The sequence below is a fragment of the Diprion similis genome, chromosome 1 (genome assembly GCF_021155765.1).
Source record: "Diprion similis isolate iyDipSimi1 chromosome 1, iyDipSimi1.1, whole genome shotgun sequence".
Lineage (NCBI taxonomy): Eukaryota > Metazoa > Arthropoda > Insecta > Hymenoptera > Diprionidae > Diprion > Diprion similis.
In genome coordinates this window covers 7357467-7373862 of record NC_060105.1, presented here as the reverse complement: position 1 = coordinate 7373862, position 16396 = coordinate 7357467, and the positions used below count along the sequence as shown (strand labels likewise).

At 41.4% G+C, this 16396-nt stretch overlaps 1 protein-coding gene across 12 annotated transcripts in view; it reads left to right on the top strand.

Annotated features, from left to right (window-relative positions):
* The window catches only part of LOC124407311 (disks large 1 tumor suppressor protein), a 361750-nt gene that overhangs the window by 194025 nt on the left and 151329 nt on the right, over positions 1-16396 (top strand). For all 12 annotated transcript variants that reach the window (XM_046883436.1, XM_046883417.1, XM_046883347.1 and 9 more), the window contains one exon: positions 8598-8734. In XM_046883436.1, coding sequence (XP_046739392.1) covers positions 8598-8734 — 137 coding nt within the window. The remainder of the gene's footprint in view (positions 1-8597; positions 8735-16396) is intronic.

The following is a 16396-nucleotide window of genomic DNA, read 5'->3' as shown; positions in this document are numbered from 1 at the left end:
AGAATCTTGGAAAGGGAAGTGAGCTTCTGAAGCAGAGCAGTAGTAGCAGATTCAGGGTTACTTTGGGGTGTTCATAAAAACTGGAATACTTGAAATACCAGAGGATTTTCACCGGGAAATTCAAATCTTAGTTATCACGATTGATGAGAGATAAATGGTGGAAAATTTTCAAACCTTATTGTACGCGAAAGGTGTTCAGTTTTAAAGGTAGTACAGTGATCAAAAAGTGCATAAAAGTGTTCAACGTTGATTCTGTGACGCGATATTTTTTACGTATCAAAACACCGGACACTAAGACTGCTTTGATAATCAATTGATCGTCGCCTTTGTAAGCTGCATCATAAACGTAAGTAATTTATTGCCATTCAGGAGTAAACATGCCAAGGCTACACGAGTGCGGTTGACACTTGTGAAAACTGAATCAGTACTCAAGCTTTCTGTAGTTACTGATGAAAGTTGACTGAAAAGTTGACCGAAAAGTTGACTGGTAACAACTACTGGGAGAGTCGTGAAGTAGAGTGCATAAAGTTGGCTCTATTCTCTCGGCCATTATTATGCTAGCATTAGTCTTGCTCAACCTAAACTCTGACGAGGGCTTGTGCTTTTGGATAGCTCCGGCTTACGGTGTAATAAACTGATCTTTCCATCCACCTATACGTATGGGGGCAGGAGGCACCTACTTCGTCCTCGAGGGCATGGGGTACGAAAATACGTCATTCAGAATCCCGTCAAGCCGGTAACACGGCACTACGTGACGTTGAAAAAGGATCGCAACGCGTTCTGTATCGTTAGTAGAAAATCTCGAGTTTTTTGTTCACATGGTACAGTCTCATCATCGCAATGTCGTGTTTTTCTTCACGTATATAATATTGTAACTAGACGGTGGAATGGCGGTATGTGAACTCGAATGTAGTTGCATTGTGGCTGATTTCACGGTACAAAGACGGTTTTCCTGCCAACTATGATTCCTCCTGTCTACAAGTCTCATTCGGCTTTTCTACGTATGTTTAATGCAGATAAACATGTGATATATTCGTATTGCAACCATCCCCCTACTTTCTCACCCAGACTTCTACACAATCCGTCCATCCGTCGTGTTGCCGTCTTGCTTTGGGGGGGGGGGGGGGGGGGGGGGGGGGGGGTCATAAGGTGAAAAGAGAAATGATTCGTAAAGTGAAGGAATATAGAGAGCAACGACAGGACGGATGGGCAAGAAGATTCCGGGGTAAAAATAAATCTACGGAGAATGCTGTGTGCATGTCTCGCCCCAGGGTGTGGCGAAGAATTCTTCCTTGCCTCGGAGAAAACGGGTTTCCTCTATCGCGACAAAGGATATATACCTACATCGATGTACGTGGCAGAGAGAGAGAGAGAGAGAGAGAGAAGAACTTAGTTTGGCTCTGCGTTTTACCGACAGTGAAACTTTTCTTATACTCGTTGTCTAGGATGAAAAGTGGAAACCAGACGCTGCCGTCTAAACCGCGTAGTGTTTTATTGCAGTTCAAATGCGTTATATATTGTTTTGTTGCGTTGAATTTCGTGTAATACGGTTACAACTAAAACACTTTCCGCCAGGATTCTAGAGTAACAGCTGCTCTCTTAATCGGTCGAATTTCAAAGAGGCGAAACCCTGCCTGCGATGCTGCTCGACACGTAGCTCTTAACTCGACATTCCTACTGGATCAACACTAGAATCAGAATGAGTTTTGCGTTTCAGAAATTTGCATGTCAAAAATAGAGTCGAGTCTATGTTGTAGCGAAACTTTTACAATAGCGGCCAACTTTGGCATCGGAAATCTAAAATGGTCATCACCTGAAGATAGCGCGGAATTGAAAATGGAAACACATGACCAATGAGTGACGTATAGTTATGACCTCAATCGATCCATTGCAAAGTGAACCACCGTCAAGTTTCTAGGCCGACGAACATCGCCAACCAAGAGGTCCTGACACCAGACAAGAGTGTGTTTATCAGTGAATACGATCAAGCGGAGGATCCTTGATCAAAAGACAGGTTAACGTTGACTGGGTTAGAGGCTTGCCAAAGCCCGAGGGATTTGCGATGACTATCGACGGATCTGCCGAGCGTGACACACGTACCTGGAGCTTTATCAAACGGATATTCTCCTCCCATAGCAGCGGGGTTGATGTGAGACCATGGATAATTCTCTTTGTCAGTCGGTACGGTCGACCGTAAAGCTCGAGTGGGACGGTGGCTGGGAACGATATCGTTGCCGCTGGTTCTGGGATGGCGATTAAGGCCTCGTTTTACCCTCCCGGCTACATCGACAACGCCAAAACGGATTGTACTCCGAAGCTCAGGAGTCGGCTAGAGGCGCGTTAAATAATTGACGAGGACAGGCCAAGTCTCGAGCGAGCTTTCGACGTCGGTAAGCGTCGGTAAACCCGGTTCGGTCTTTACCTACCCTTGAACGCATCGAGAGTCGCTCTGGAACGGGCTAATGGACCAAATCTATCGAGGAGAAATAACGAAAGAAACCTCACGTTCTCAGAGAAATTGGGATCTCCGAGAAAAGGCTCCCGGGATAAACCGCTTAACGTTTTCAAGCCGAGTTATTGGAAAGCCTGGTGGTTCCTTGTTTTCACCTTTTGCGAATTTCGAAAGATCCGAACTCGCCAAACTGACCTCATCCTTTTCGGCTCGCGCCTTATTCTCTTACGCCTTCGACGTGAGCTTTGATCCATGCAGGTATATTCAACGATATCTATCCTGGATTTCTGAAAATTCTTTGGATAAATTCTTCGGATGTTTTTGCAGTTACGTGACGCTTTGTATAAGTTTTCGAGACTTGAAGGGCGTCGCCTCGCGATTATCTCAGAGCTTATTGTGACGCGGGAAAATGTTGGGCGGGTTGAAACTGCAGATGACAGAGGAGCTGCGGTGGGTGCTATGACAATAAATATATAAAGGATTTTGATAAATTGTTAACCTCGAGCAGCAGGACTTGCCTTGTGGTTTGGATACGTCGAGTGTTCCGTCACAGCGAGCGAAACCATTCATCTTGTGCCGACTGTACACGATGTTCCTATTATCCTTTTTTTTATCGGACTTGAAACCGTCTGGTTAATTGCGATATTTATCAACCCTTTCACATCACCGTCTGATCTCTCTGATCCCGTATTTTTCATGTTGAAATTAGAGCAGAAATTCGCGAGTAGTGCAGAGTATTTGCGGGAAATTATTTCAACCTACTGCAGTCGGAAGTACGAAAACATGCAGGGATGAGACGAGTGTAGTTTACATCGTACGCAAATTTTATCTGATGTGAAATTTCGCAAAACCAACTCGGATGCATGCATGGATAATGAGTCGGGATGTAGAATCGTGCGATTACTTTTTTCATCCCATATTCCCTTTCGCGAACTATAGCACGGATGGCGGTGCAAAACTTTTCAACACCCATCGCAAAGCGAAAAGCGAAACAGTGCGATCCCCCGAGGCCTATAATGGAGGTTCAACGGGGCTGCTGTACGTTTGAATATTAATATGAATACCGTAGGAAACGCGAGATTTGATTTTCGTTTTTCTTTTTCGATCCCAGTTTTTCTTCGCTTTTCCTTCCTCGATGGCTTTGCCTCGAGTCAGCTCTTCTGTGCATGGAAACTGGGTAGACGAATTCTTATAAGCAATCGTTTTTCAGCTCGACTCTTGAATTGTTTTTTGAATATAGGTATAAATACATATAATAGCAAACAATTATAATACATATAAAAGCAGTTTAAGCCACGGTAAAGAAGAATGTTTTTTTCCATTTTCGATTTCCGACTTGACGTATTTCACTTTAGAATACGGCACTACATTCGAGATTAACTTCGTCGTTCATATCACGTTAATTTTTTGTATAAAAATACCAGACGATCGTTTAGTTGATTCGATATTTCGATGTCATTCGACGAAAACTGTTCATGGAACAGTAACGAGGCACGGTCTAATTTATCGACAGATTCTGGACAGCTTGAAGTTACGTTAAAACTGGTATGAACGAGTTCATGCTTGAGTGATAATATCAAAGGTTGAGGGTGGAGAAGAGACGCGTATCGGAGTTTGGAAATTGGCATAACAAGCTGGATTAAAATAACCGTATCGAACGAGTGGAACTGTGGCCGAGAGAGGCTGCAGACACACAGTAATAATTGTTTGCACAAGTAATACCGGCAATGCCTGTGAGCACGAGCGTGAGGACACACACATCGAGTTAAAGCCATCGTTTTCACTCGCGCATCGCGCGTTGTTACAAAGGATTTGAGTGTCGCCATGCTCGTTTTCAATTCCCTTTTCGAAACCCTGTTTGGAAAGGCTTGTGTATTCAGTGTCGACGCTGAAAGAGCATCATGGCTGGTCGGCAAGCTGCCCAAGCACCAGCCCCTCTCTTTTTACGAGCCGATTGCTGGTCATCCTATCGACGCGTTCACCGATACGCTCAAATGATAAAAATAAAAGAAAAGAAAAAAAAAGGATGAAGATAAAAAATCCGTTGATTTCACCGCTTGCGAAAAATACCAAGCATCAAAAGAAGAAAACGCTGGTCGCACGTTTCCGGGTGATTCGGGTCTTGTTGCATAACGCTGAGACAAATCGCCTCGGCGTTGAACGTCGAACGTTAAACGCTGGCAACGGATTACGTTCCTCGTTTTGACCACAGATTTATACACACGTACGTACGATGTATATACGTGTACTGTATATTCCAGAGAGAAATCCCACGTCTCGGCAATCCGCGAATCAAGTCCTGAACACGCCGGGGATACCGGACTGTTGAGCAGCCGGTGGAAGGAAATTTTAGAGCTGGAAGTAATGCCCCGGACCTTGTCGAAGATAACAAAGCTTGCGAAATTTCCTTCCAGACAAATGCTCCCCGGGTATTTGAGTCAGGAATATACGGAGAGATCAGTTTCAACCTAACGACGGTCGTTTCAAACTTCTGCGGCATATTGCCTATTCTTTGAAAGGGGAAAAGAGAACATTTTTTTCTTACCAACTCTTGACGCGTTATGGGACTCTCAATATAGTCGGTTGTTTTCTTCCGACACTTCTTCTGTGGATCCTCTTGATGATAATCGAAAATTATTAAGTTTCTTTTTTTCTTTTTTGTTTTCTGTAACGAAGTTAAAACGATACGTCAAAATCAAATTCTACCCTGGAATTTGTTTTCGGTACTTTGAAAATTTTTAGGCGCCTTTTAAAAAACATCATTACAGTTTTGTCAAGCCGGTTTTATTCATTTTGTGATTAACTCGTTTTCGAATTAATCTCTGTGAACCTGGAACCTACAGTGTAAGAACGGGAACTTCAAGGGCTGGCTCGTGGCTTAAAGCCTTTTATTTAAATTGTGACTAGATTGACAAGCTTGCTCAGTTCGAATTATTCAAGTATCGCCATTAAATTTTCTAAATCATAACCTGAATTTATACAAACATTTTAATAATTTCCACAGCGAATGATGAAAAAAAGGAACAATATACCTTGCAACTAATATCGTATTTTTATCGCTTACGACCATGTGCCATTGAACCTGCGATATGTAAATTCATTATTTTATTTTTTATCCCGTTTCTTCCCCATCCGCGCGTTCCTTTGTCTTCTTCATTTTCCCAACGCTCCGCGGACTTTTGGGCGAACATACCTGATCCTCTTATCCCAGTAATGAGAAAAGTTTCCGTCAACTGCATGGCGTTTCCGGGCAAATTACTAGAGACCGAGTTGAAACAAGAGATTCCTTTGTAGTACGTGGTGATTTTTATGGCTGGCAAAGGTTCTTTCATTTCTCAACAACTTTTACAGTTCATCGTGTTTCTTTTTGTACCTACTTTCTTCTCAGTCATTAAACCGACCGAATACATCCATACGAACCGACAATATCGTTGCTTCTACTTCCGTCCTCATCTCGCACGAATTGTTGTTGTAACCTGTCTCGGAGGGTAGCAACGACGGTGTTTCGTTTGCAAGCTACCTTGGCCTCCACCCACTCGTAGAAATTTCCAAACTAAACTATCCTTGGTTTAAGGCAAGCGTCAGGCCAAGGACTGGGAAAGCTTGTGGCTGTTTGAACAATGCCAACGGCTAAAGACCCTGCTGAACCTCGGAGCAAACAACGGGGTGAAAATCCACAAACACCTTCTTGAATTAGATGCCAACCTTTAGATACCGAGGTCGTAATTACCCTAGGAATTCACTTCAGACAGTTCAAGCTTTATAAGCTTTGTACCACCGCGTTATCAAACACTTGCCCTCCTTCGAATTCACTCTCGTTTCATTGATCATATTTCAGTCTCAGAATCCGTCGCGAACTTCTTCTTGAACTAGTATTTTCTAGTACCATTACTAAAGACTTGTGCTAATGTATGTTTGTATACTACTGACGAAATTCAAGTACGAACATATTTTAGATATCGTTAAAATTTCTCACCGCAGGGTTGACGTGTGGTGGAATATACGATATAAATTGAGAACATTCGTCAGGAATTTATAATGCAATGTGACGCTGGGTATCAAATATTTCAGAGTAGGTTACCTGGATTCCTCAGCATTCGCGCGACGCTATTGCCGCTGATAAATAAAATTGCTTATCGTACCCCCCGCCCGAGGAATTTCAGAATGTAGAACGTCTCATGTTTCATAGTTTTATAATTTCCTTCCAACCAGTTGACCCCAAAGACCCAGGTAATGAAAATTCTACGGTTCACCCTTAGTTCCTGGTTCTGATCAGTTTGCAGTAATTCAAGTTCCCGGAACCACCGTTTTTAATACAGTATTGAATAAATTGTGAAAATGTGCAAAATCGAAGACGCACAAGTCGTCGCTTTATTTCAAACTAAAAAGGATAACTCGAAAGGTAGTTTTCTATTTATTTTATTTTGATTTGTAGGAGCGTTTTCTAAGTAGCATTTAACACAAGGTGTCTTTGTCATCGTTGCTTGAACACTCTTCAAACTCTCGATTATTTCTCTTCAAGTTATAACATTATACGTGTATAATAGTGCAGACGAAAAACGAAAAATATCGTATTTTGTAGCTGCGCGCAGGTGGGGAAAATCGAGGGTAAGTCTTGGTGAGAGGAAAAAAGAAGGTACCGAAGCCTTTTATATTTCTTCGTCTCCTATTTTTTCCTCGTTTTCCCTTTCCATCTCTCTTTCTCTCTCGTATCGGCATATCTCCTCGATAAAAAAGGATTCTGTAGGGATCACACAAGACATATAGTCTAAAAGTTGCTCGTGGTTTTCCTTTTCAAGTACTCTCCGCTACGTTACTCTCTAACCCTCGGATCAGCAATTATATTCTCTCTGATTATCCTAATTAGCATGTCATATAAGTACGCATAGTTCATAAATTTCTCTGGGATCAAGCATGCATAATTCTGCTCCTGAATCGTCGCACAAAGCTTGAAATTTCCATCCTTCGTCACAAAGTTCGGATCCCCCCTGTCACGTGCAGCTGTTCGAGAATTACATCTGTCAGAATCTACCTGTACGTCACAACGACAGGTTCAAAAAGGTAGCCAAAGTTCAAACAGACCTTTGATATCATTTCACGGAGGTAAAAAGCAAATTTTCATTTTCCGAGAAAGTCCCACTGGGGTCCGCTCTACATTTTCATTTATTTTATACTTCGTCTTATTTGAAAATTTCTCCAATTCTTCGCGACGTGTTTTTTTCTCCTCTTCTTTCTCCCTCTCGTTTTTATCGTCGTACGGTTTCTTTTCTATTACATAAATCGCTGGGACTTGACAGACGCCCACGCAAAGTCGTCACGTCGAGTCCAGAAACTCCGAGAGATCACTTTTTTCTGTATAACGATACGAGCCGAGACATGTGCAGAATATACCAAAGATGAGCCAGTATTCTATACTGTGCGGCCTCTTCTTTACACAGCAACGATTCTACGAAATTGTTTTCATATTTATATCTCCTTTTTTTATGTTTTTATCCAATGTTTACATTAAATATGCGATACTCATTCGGGTAAACATTAAAATTTATAAAATGACAAAAAAAAATCTCAAACTAGTTCAGAACCTCGACTTGCCCGCGTGTTTTTTATTTAATTAAAAAAACACAAACGCATCGGCGTTTGCAATTAACAAATAACGGTCACCGCATCGATGCTTATATTTGCAAATGTTAATTGACACAACACGCAGGATTAGCTCGAGTCAACAGGGGTGGAAAATTCGTTGAAACTGAACGAGACCGAGAGAACATCTCCGTTTATTCAGCCACCGCACGTATATGTGTAAAATTATATGTATATATGTTTATATATATATATACACATGGATAATGTTTGTATATTATATTACGTATAATATTGATATATACTCGTAAATCGTTTATACTGATTTATTATTTGACTTGTTCTATGTGTATTTGATTTTGAGTTAATATAAACGTCACCGGTTTTCCACCTATAATATTGATAACAAAATTTATTACCAGCGATCTTAATAATCCGTATGCGATCGATGCGGAAGCAGACGAGCTGATCATTATTATACCTGCAAGTTTTACATCTCCGCGACTTCCGGGGTATCGAATTAAGACGGTGTAAAATTATACCCTGTAATCTCTTCGTGTTTCAGATATTCAGGAATTTTACGAGCTGACGCTGCTTGACGAGAGTAAATCGATACAGCAAAAAACTGCCGAGACAATCCGTATCGCCAACAAGTGGGAGGCCAGCGACGGTCCAATCACTCCAACATTCGCCCAGAACGACGTAAGTTTCATCCCCTTTTGTATTTTTCACAGCTTATTTGTCTCTCTAGATTCATTCGCGCGCCTATGACATTCGACTCAGGTTCGATTTTCGTGCTGCCTTACCTTCGTCTTCTCCTATTCCTCTGTTCCTTTTTTTTCGTTCACACCCTCTTCCAATAAGAAAACGCGCGTTCGATCAGACGATGATCGCGATAAAGTTTCAAAGGCAAAGGTACTGGTGAAGACCGGCGATGGTTTTTCACCGGGGTCGTTACGCCCCCCAGCGATAATCATGAGAACGAGAAACCGGGGTGAAAAAAATGATATCATTCCGTCACCCTCATCTTCCTCTTCCTCTTCCTCATGCTGCATACGTGCTTACCGGATTCCCTCTTCTATTCTCATTCAGCCCTCTCCTTAGGAGTAACGACGCTTATTTAAATCCTTACTCCGCCACCGCGCGATCCTTATAGATATATCCATAGGCATGCCTCACACCATCCTGCGCACCACCGTATGGAGCATAACGTCATGAATCTTTGAAACAAGACAAGGCGAAATGAGACCCAGACGGCTGATGCGTAATGGAAAAGGGGTCAGAGTGCTGGAACGTAATAAGGGGAAAGAAATTGAATACCTAAACAGGAGGGGGAGGAAAGAATACCGGCGCGCGATATGATATGGAAAAAAGTTGAAGAAACGGTGCGTATGGTAGAAGCGTAGCGGGGCGGATGCACGTTGACTTCATAGAAATAATAGGCAATAAGAACCGGGTCGTGGTCAGCCATTATGGGGAAAGGATCGGTGCAGAAGTTTAATGGCGGAAAGGGGGATCCGGACTTCTTTCTTTCTTTCTTACTTTCTTACTTTCTTACTTTCTTACTTCTTTGTTACTGTCACCCCGGCCTCTTTCCCTTTTCGTTCTGTTTCTTCTTCTTCTTATTCTTCTTCCATGTCCCTCTTCTTCGCGGTTTGGCAAGGAAAGTCGAGAACGACCGACGACGGTAATTGGGAAGTACGAGCCACGCGGGAAAAGACTTCGACGTCGGCGTCGACGCTTTTCCTTGTCTTCCGTAGTTTCTATACTACCTAGCCGTCGTCGTCATGGTATCCCCAGATCGGCTTTTACCATTTCCCACCGTTCAAAACTACCTTTTCTTTTCTCCGATCGGTCTCAGATTTCATCCGATCTCTCGAACCGTTCCTTATATTTTTCCTCGCAAAAAAGTTCATCGTTTCTTCAAAATTTCCTGATCCATTGTTCCACTGCAACGAAACGGCATCGTTATACTTTCAAGTCTTGCCGATGAATTCATGAGCCTGAGAGACGTTCGCCCGACGAGGATGAAAGTTGACGATAGGGAGTCGAAGGTTCGACCAAAGTTTTGGCCTAAAATTCAACGGTTGTACATTGTGTTGAGCAGCTACACCTACGGCATAACGAATACGCGAATCGGGGAGACGTCGCTGAAGCGTGAAAATTATATATTTCGAAAGTACGGACGAAGGCCTCCCTCGCGTAATGCGTAGAAATCATGGCCTCGTGGTTATACTTGTGCCGATGACAGATACTTCGAGTTTAAGAAACTTTCTATCAATTTTTCATTTTTATTACACATCTTTTCGCACGAAGCACCAAGTTTCGTACTCGGTGCGGAAAATTGGCGGAAATCAAGAATGGGTATGGAATTAATTTTTTTTTTCTCTTGTATATTTTCCGCCAAATATTGCCGCGTTTGTGTGAAAAATAATTTTTCATTCGATAGAGATAGAAAAGAGTAATAATGTTAATAAGAATAATGATGATAGTAATTAGAAAAAAAAAAGAAATAGATGATACGTAGTTCAAGTGGTAAAAAAGAAAATATTGTTTAAAGACAAATATTTTGATGCGAAAATTGCATTATCTTTTCATCAGCAGGTTGTTTTCATAAATTAAATATTCGTTCGCGCATTGTCGCGTAATTAAAACTTCGTTTTTATACCTAATTTTTTTTTTCTTTTTCTTTCTTTCTTTTTGTTGCAAGGTACACGATACCTTTTTTTTTCTTCAGTAGAACCAATTATCGATGGATCGTAACGCACGATTAATTTCTCGATTTTGTTGTATCAAGTAATATATTTGTATACATATAATACTATTATTCAGCGGTTGAGTACTAAAGTACTCTGTAGATGAATTAGTCTGAATGATTTTTTAAGAGTCTTGAAAAACTCTGAGCTTACATCGTGGAAATTGGCACACGACGAAATGTTGGCTGAAGTGATACTTGTCGTTTTCTATAGCCGTATTATAACTTTGCGCATATAATATTTCGAAAAAAGAGGAAAACACGAGTAAATCTGAAGAAAAACGTCGCGTTTGATTCAACTCGGTATTACAAATTCACTCAGAGGGAACAGGCAAACTGAACCATCGTTGAACCTCTGGCTATTGTATATTATTTCACAGTTTTCTTTGTCTTTCTATTTTTATATCCAAAACCATATACATATCTGAACCATAGTATACCATCTGTTTGCAATAATATCCTTATGATGAAAAATAAATGAAGAAACGAATGAAGAGAAAATAAATCATCCGATCGAGGGAAAATGTGAAATTAAACTTTTACCCCAATATTTGTCAACTTTGAGAGAAACCGGCCTAAAGGCTCGTGCATTATTTATAACCTCTTTCGTTTTTCCGCTAGGGACGTAATCGCAGCTGCGTTACAGCATTCGGCATTGCGTTATTTATTCCATCTTTTTTTAACAACCGCAGCAAAACGTGTGCATCGCCTGTATATCACGTATAAGGCGAATAATTGAAACGCGTAACCAATGTTCGGTCCTCGTAATTTTTTTACCCGCTTTTTGCAACTCACTCCTCGATTCGTAACGGTCCCATAAATTCCGTTTGGCCACTTGAAACAGGCGATAGATCAACACTGTCTGCTCGTAGATCACGGCTCGCAGGCCGAGCTAGCAGCGTTCGGTATCCTGCGGGACGTAGGTGTCCTATACTACACATGCCAACTATCCTGGCAATGTATAATGCACGCCCCCGCTGCCACGCCTTCTAATTCCGCAATGCCGCCGAAATTCTGCAGATTTTTCTTACTTTAGTATTAAAATATATGTATCTGCTCTATTCGCATGGCTGCAAATTATTGCTACGCGTTCCTCCTGAGGAACATGTGTAGCGGATGTAAGCGGATGAACTCCACGTACGTAAGGTTCACGTGCAAATCCAAAGTGCCAAGTTCTGGTCGAATTTAGGCGGAATTTAACTACCAAACGATTCACGTCCTGATCCGTAGTGTCCTCAGGACCTGGAACATCTTCACAGGATCATACCGATTACCGAAACTCTACCAAAACTGCTTTGCATTCTCACCTCGAACCTCGACCCTTAACCATTAGGGATTACTGCGGGTAAAAGCGGTTTTGCAGAAATGATTTACATTCCGTAACGGAAAATTTGAATGCATTGAAAAACATCCTTGCAGTTGAGACGGAACGATCATTAATTAAACAGAATAAATTTAACTTTCTACTTCTGCTTGCTTTACTTTTTATCCATCTAGTGACAGGAAAATTTGGGGTGAAAATATATGTATATACGTATACGTGTAGGTACGACACGAGTAATTTTAATGCACGGACAGTAGGAGTGTAGGTTGAGTTGCAGTGGCTAGAAAACTGGTTTAATGTTAATAAAAGTGAAGTTCGCAGTAACGGTCCAAAGTTACTGCAAGTTACCTTTATACTACGCATTGTAATAAAGCTCAGCTGTATTCTTTCTAGCCCCTCGTTTTTCCCCGAAGAAAGCACGCCAGCTTTTGCTCCTCCGGGTTTTCACAAGTTATGAAAAGTGGATTTAACTTGCTTCCTAGCGCAAAGTCGAGTTACGTTAAGACTGTACTTTATATTATCTACGCCGTGCACTGTGTATGGAGACCTGCTTTCCAACCCCCCTTGTATTATCACGTTATACGTACGTATGGCGTTTAAATTCTCGGCAGAATACGCGCGCGAGTCGACTCAACTCCTTTAGTTTAATCGAAGAAACAAAATTTAAACGAAAGCTTTTCAAGTTTCAAATCTGTCATTTCTTCATCCGTTTCATTCGGGCTTCAAATATTCACTAGTTTTATCCTATGGAGTATCGAATAGTAAAAAACTGGGGCATTTTCAGCTTGCTCAATAAAAATATTCTCGAAAGCTCTTCCCGTACTTTCACCTACATGCAGCAATCACGTCCGTACGACGCACGGCTTGACGTTGAATTAAGCAGGGCTTTTGCTGAATGGCGTATCTGCGAAGCTCTTCATGCAACCTCTCAAGCACCTCCGGCTTGCTGCTGTAACAAGAGGCAATATCGCTGGCTGTCCATATCTGCCTTGTATTATCGCTTCATGTTCTGCATCGGGGAGATTAGAAGCAGTCTATATATATTATCTTTCCCTCTAAGTCGGAGCTTTACTCGCGATAAATGAGTTTCAATTATTCAAAAAAATTGTCTTAGGTATTTACCAATCCAGTGTTAGTCTTTTCCACGAAATGTTGAATGAAATAGTCTTTTCAAACGTTTCTTGTTAATTTATAGTAACAAGTAACAAGCTCTTCATACAGGACGCGTCTTTTTCTAACCAAGTGCAGAACAAACTTTGCACCTCGAGTCTCGGAGTGTTTACTGTCAGCAAAACATTTCGGCAACAGATTTCAGGTATAGCGCAAGTACGTATAAACGTTGATACAAGGCTCAGGGCGAGACGAGTATCGGGAATCAAAGATTCAATTAAAGGCTTACTCGATTAGATGGTTTACTCGGGTTTTGAACTCCTTATACACGCGGTGAAACTGGGCGATTAGATTTCCGCCGTTTAATTATAACCCATCTACGCTTTCTTTTTCCCAGACTCTTTCTTCTTCGGTTAAGCTTGGTTTTCTTAACAGTTGAGCCGAACGTTCATCGGATTTCCCGCACTTTTCGCCTGAACCATCTCGCGAGGAATACTCTGAAATTAAATCATCGCTCATCTCTCAGAAACTTACTCGACAAACCCATCTCCCCTTCTTTAACTTCCTCTTTCCTCCGCCTCGTACTTCCAATACCTGGTAAGACCGAAATCCAGTCAATTACTTCGTGGTCCAAGCACAGAGGATTATTCAAACATCATAAATCTTTGCATTCGCGAAGTTGCAATCATCTGAACTGTGGAACAATACCGCATAGCGTGGTTACTGTTTCACTATATCACAAGCATCACGCGAATCTACCACCTGCATCCCTCTTACGACCGAGCACACAAGGCAGGGTGAAAATTAGGGGAGAAGTTGCGTAGCCGGGTGGAACTAGCTTGCAAGGCGATACCGAACCACCCTCGGCACGCATCCGTGTACAATATGGGTCCCAAAGTCTAGCAGGTATATGGGACCAAGAACCGAAGTACGTAGAGTTTACTGCCGTTCTCCGCTTGCGGAGGAAATGAGTTAGCTTACGAAATGGCCGATGGTTTGACTCGTCGTAAATGTTGAAGAAAATGAGTTGTTGTTGTTGAAGCCCCAACGACCAGGCATCGTTATTATGATTTGGTGTGTGTAATTGATATTTCCTCATGTGCATTTGACTAGTTTTTAAAATAATGGAAACTCCGATTTTCTCATTGTTTTTGCTCATGCTTCCAGATTCTTGAGGTTTTCTTTCTTCACTTTGTCACTGGCTAAAATTATTCATCCTACTTCTAGCGAATCCTGACTCTCACGCGATCTAGTTACGCATCCTAAAAGGCTAGTAAACTGTCTTAACGAGGTTACGTTATTAAAGAATTCCTCCGAGTCACCCTCTGGTACTTGAGAAAACACCCTACCCGAAAGATGTTCCCCCCACACCCCAGAAGTTCGAGGGTTTAAAAAAGAAAGGAGTTTTTCATTAACCGAGTAAAATATGTCCGTGAAAATTGGCCAACTACCGAGATCGTCTCTCTCTTCCTTTTCATATTTTTCTTCAAAATAGGAACAAAAATCTCTCTCTTTCTCTTAGTCCGTTGGGATTCGCAATTAATTTGCGAAGAGTCGGCTGCGTTTAACCGATAAGAAATCCACCAACGAATTTCCGTGTAATATAGCCGCATTCCACTTCTTCCCAGCGTGGCAATTGCCGACTGAAAACTAAGAGGGAGGGGCGGGGGTTCAACGTGAGCAATGTCTCGCTCGATTAACCCTTTAAATAAGTGCAAAGAAGAATCCGGACGGCAAACGAATTTCGACTAACATAACGACCCAATTTCACTGCAGGTTAGACAAATTAACCCGCGTGCAGAAATTCTTATTACCAAAATATATCACACGGTACACGTGTGCATTATACGAGGTTTAATTCGCAATGATAATTTTCGAATATTAATATCTGACATTCATTTTCACTGATTTGATACGTTTGTTATTATCAGTATGTTATTACCTACTAGACTTGGAATTGAGTGTTTTTTATTTTTCTCTTTTTCTTTCTACGTTTTTATTCACCTTGTGATGAAAAAAAATTTCACCATTCAGTAGCCAGAAATTGAGAAACAAAAAAGAGGAAAAACGAACGAGGGATTTAAATTTTGAAAAATACGCGGTGATGAATTTTCCTCGCGAGAATCGAGGCGAGAGGAATTATAGCTGGGCTTACAACGAAGCAATTGTAAAGACAAAGCGATATTACGAAAGGATAGAAAAAAAAACAGAACAATAAAGAAAGAAAAACAAACAAAAATGACAGTGAAAACAAAGTATCCGTAGGTTAAAAATACTCGCAATACGTGACAAGAGCTTTGATTCTGGCCGCCTCCATTTTCCCTTTTTACTCAGTTCATATTTCACTTTCACGTTCATCCGTCTGTCTCTGTCACCCTCAGTTCCCGGCTTACCGTTCCAAAAATCGTTGGCTGTCATATATGTATATCTCTACTGTCCACATATATTTAGGAATCGTACTGTAGTCCCTAAGGTTAGAAAGAAAAAAATTAATTCTTAACGTTATTGCGTTATTTAAAAAAAAATGAAATTTACATCACAAGGTGAATTGATGTCGTGGTAATATTGCGAAAAAATGTGTGTATATATATATATATATATATATATATATACACGCTTACAAGGTCCTCTTGTCGTCGGGTCGTCTACGCTAGGGTTTAACTACTGTTCTAATTCTCTCTCTCTCTCTCTCTATTTACAATTTCTATGTAATTTGCGGGTCTGCGGTGTCTATGGGTTTGCAACAGCGTTAGGCGAAGTTCGACAAGGGCGAAGGGGCGCGTCCGAAGACCCGAGAATTTCCGAATTTCACCTAGCCGAGAGGTCTCTGGGGACTGAGCAGCAGCCAGTCTGCAAAGTCTCCGGACTCGGAATTATACCTCATTCACATGCGGGGCTGAGACGATGATTATGATTACAGGGGCGAATGAATATCTCAAAATTCTCCTTTACTGCCCAGCGATTTGATGATTTTAGAATTGCGAATATACGCGCTACGTTGCCAATTAATTGCGCGATCACTCAATAGCGAAAATTGTTGAAAAAGTCATTGTTTTTTTATATTTTTTTCTTGCGCGTGTGGGTGTGTTTTTTTTTTTTTTACATTAACTTGCCTCGATTAGTCTTTTCTGTTCGCGTTTGCACATCCAGCCTGAAAAACGGCTCTCGTTTTCAT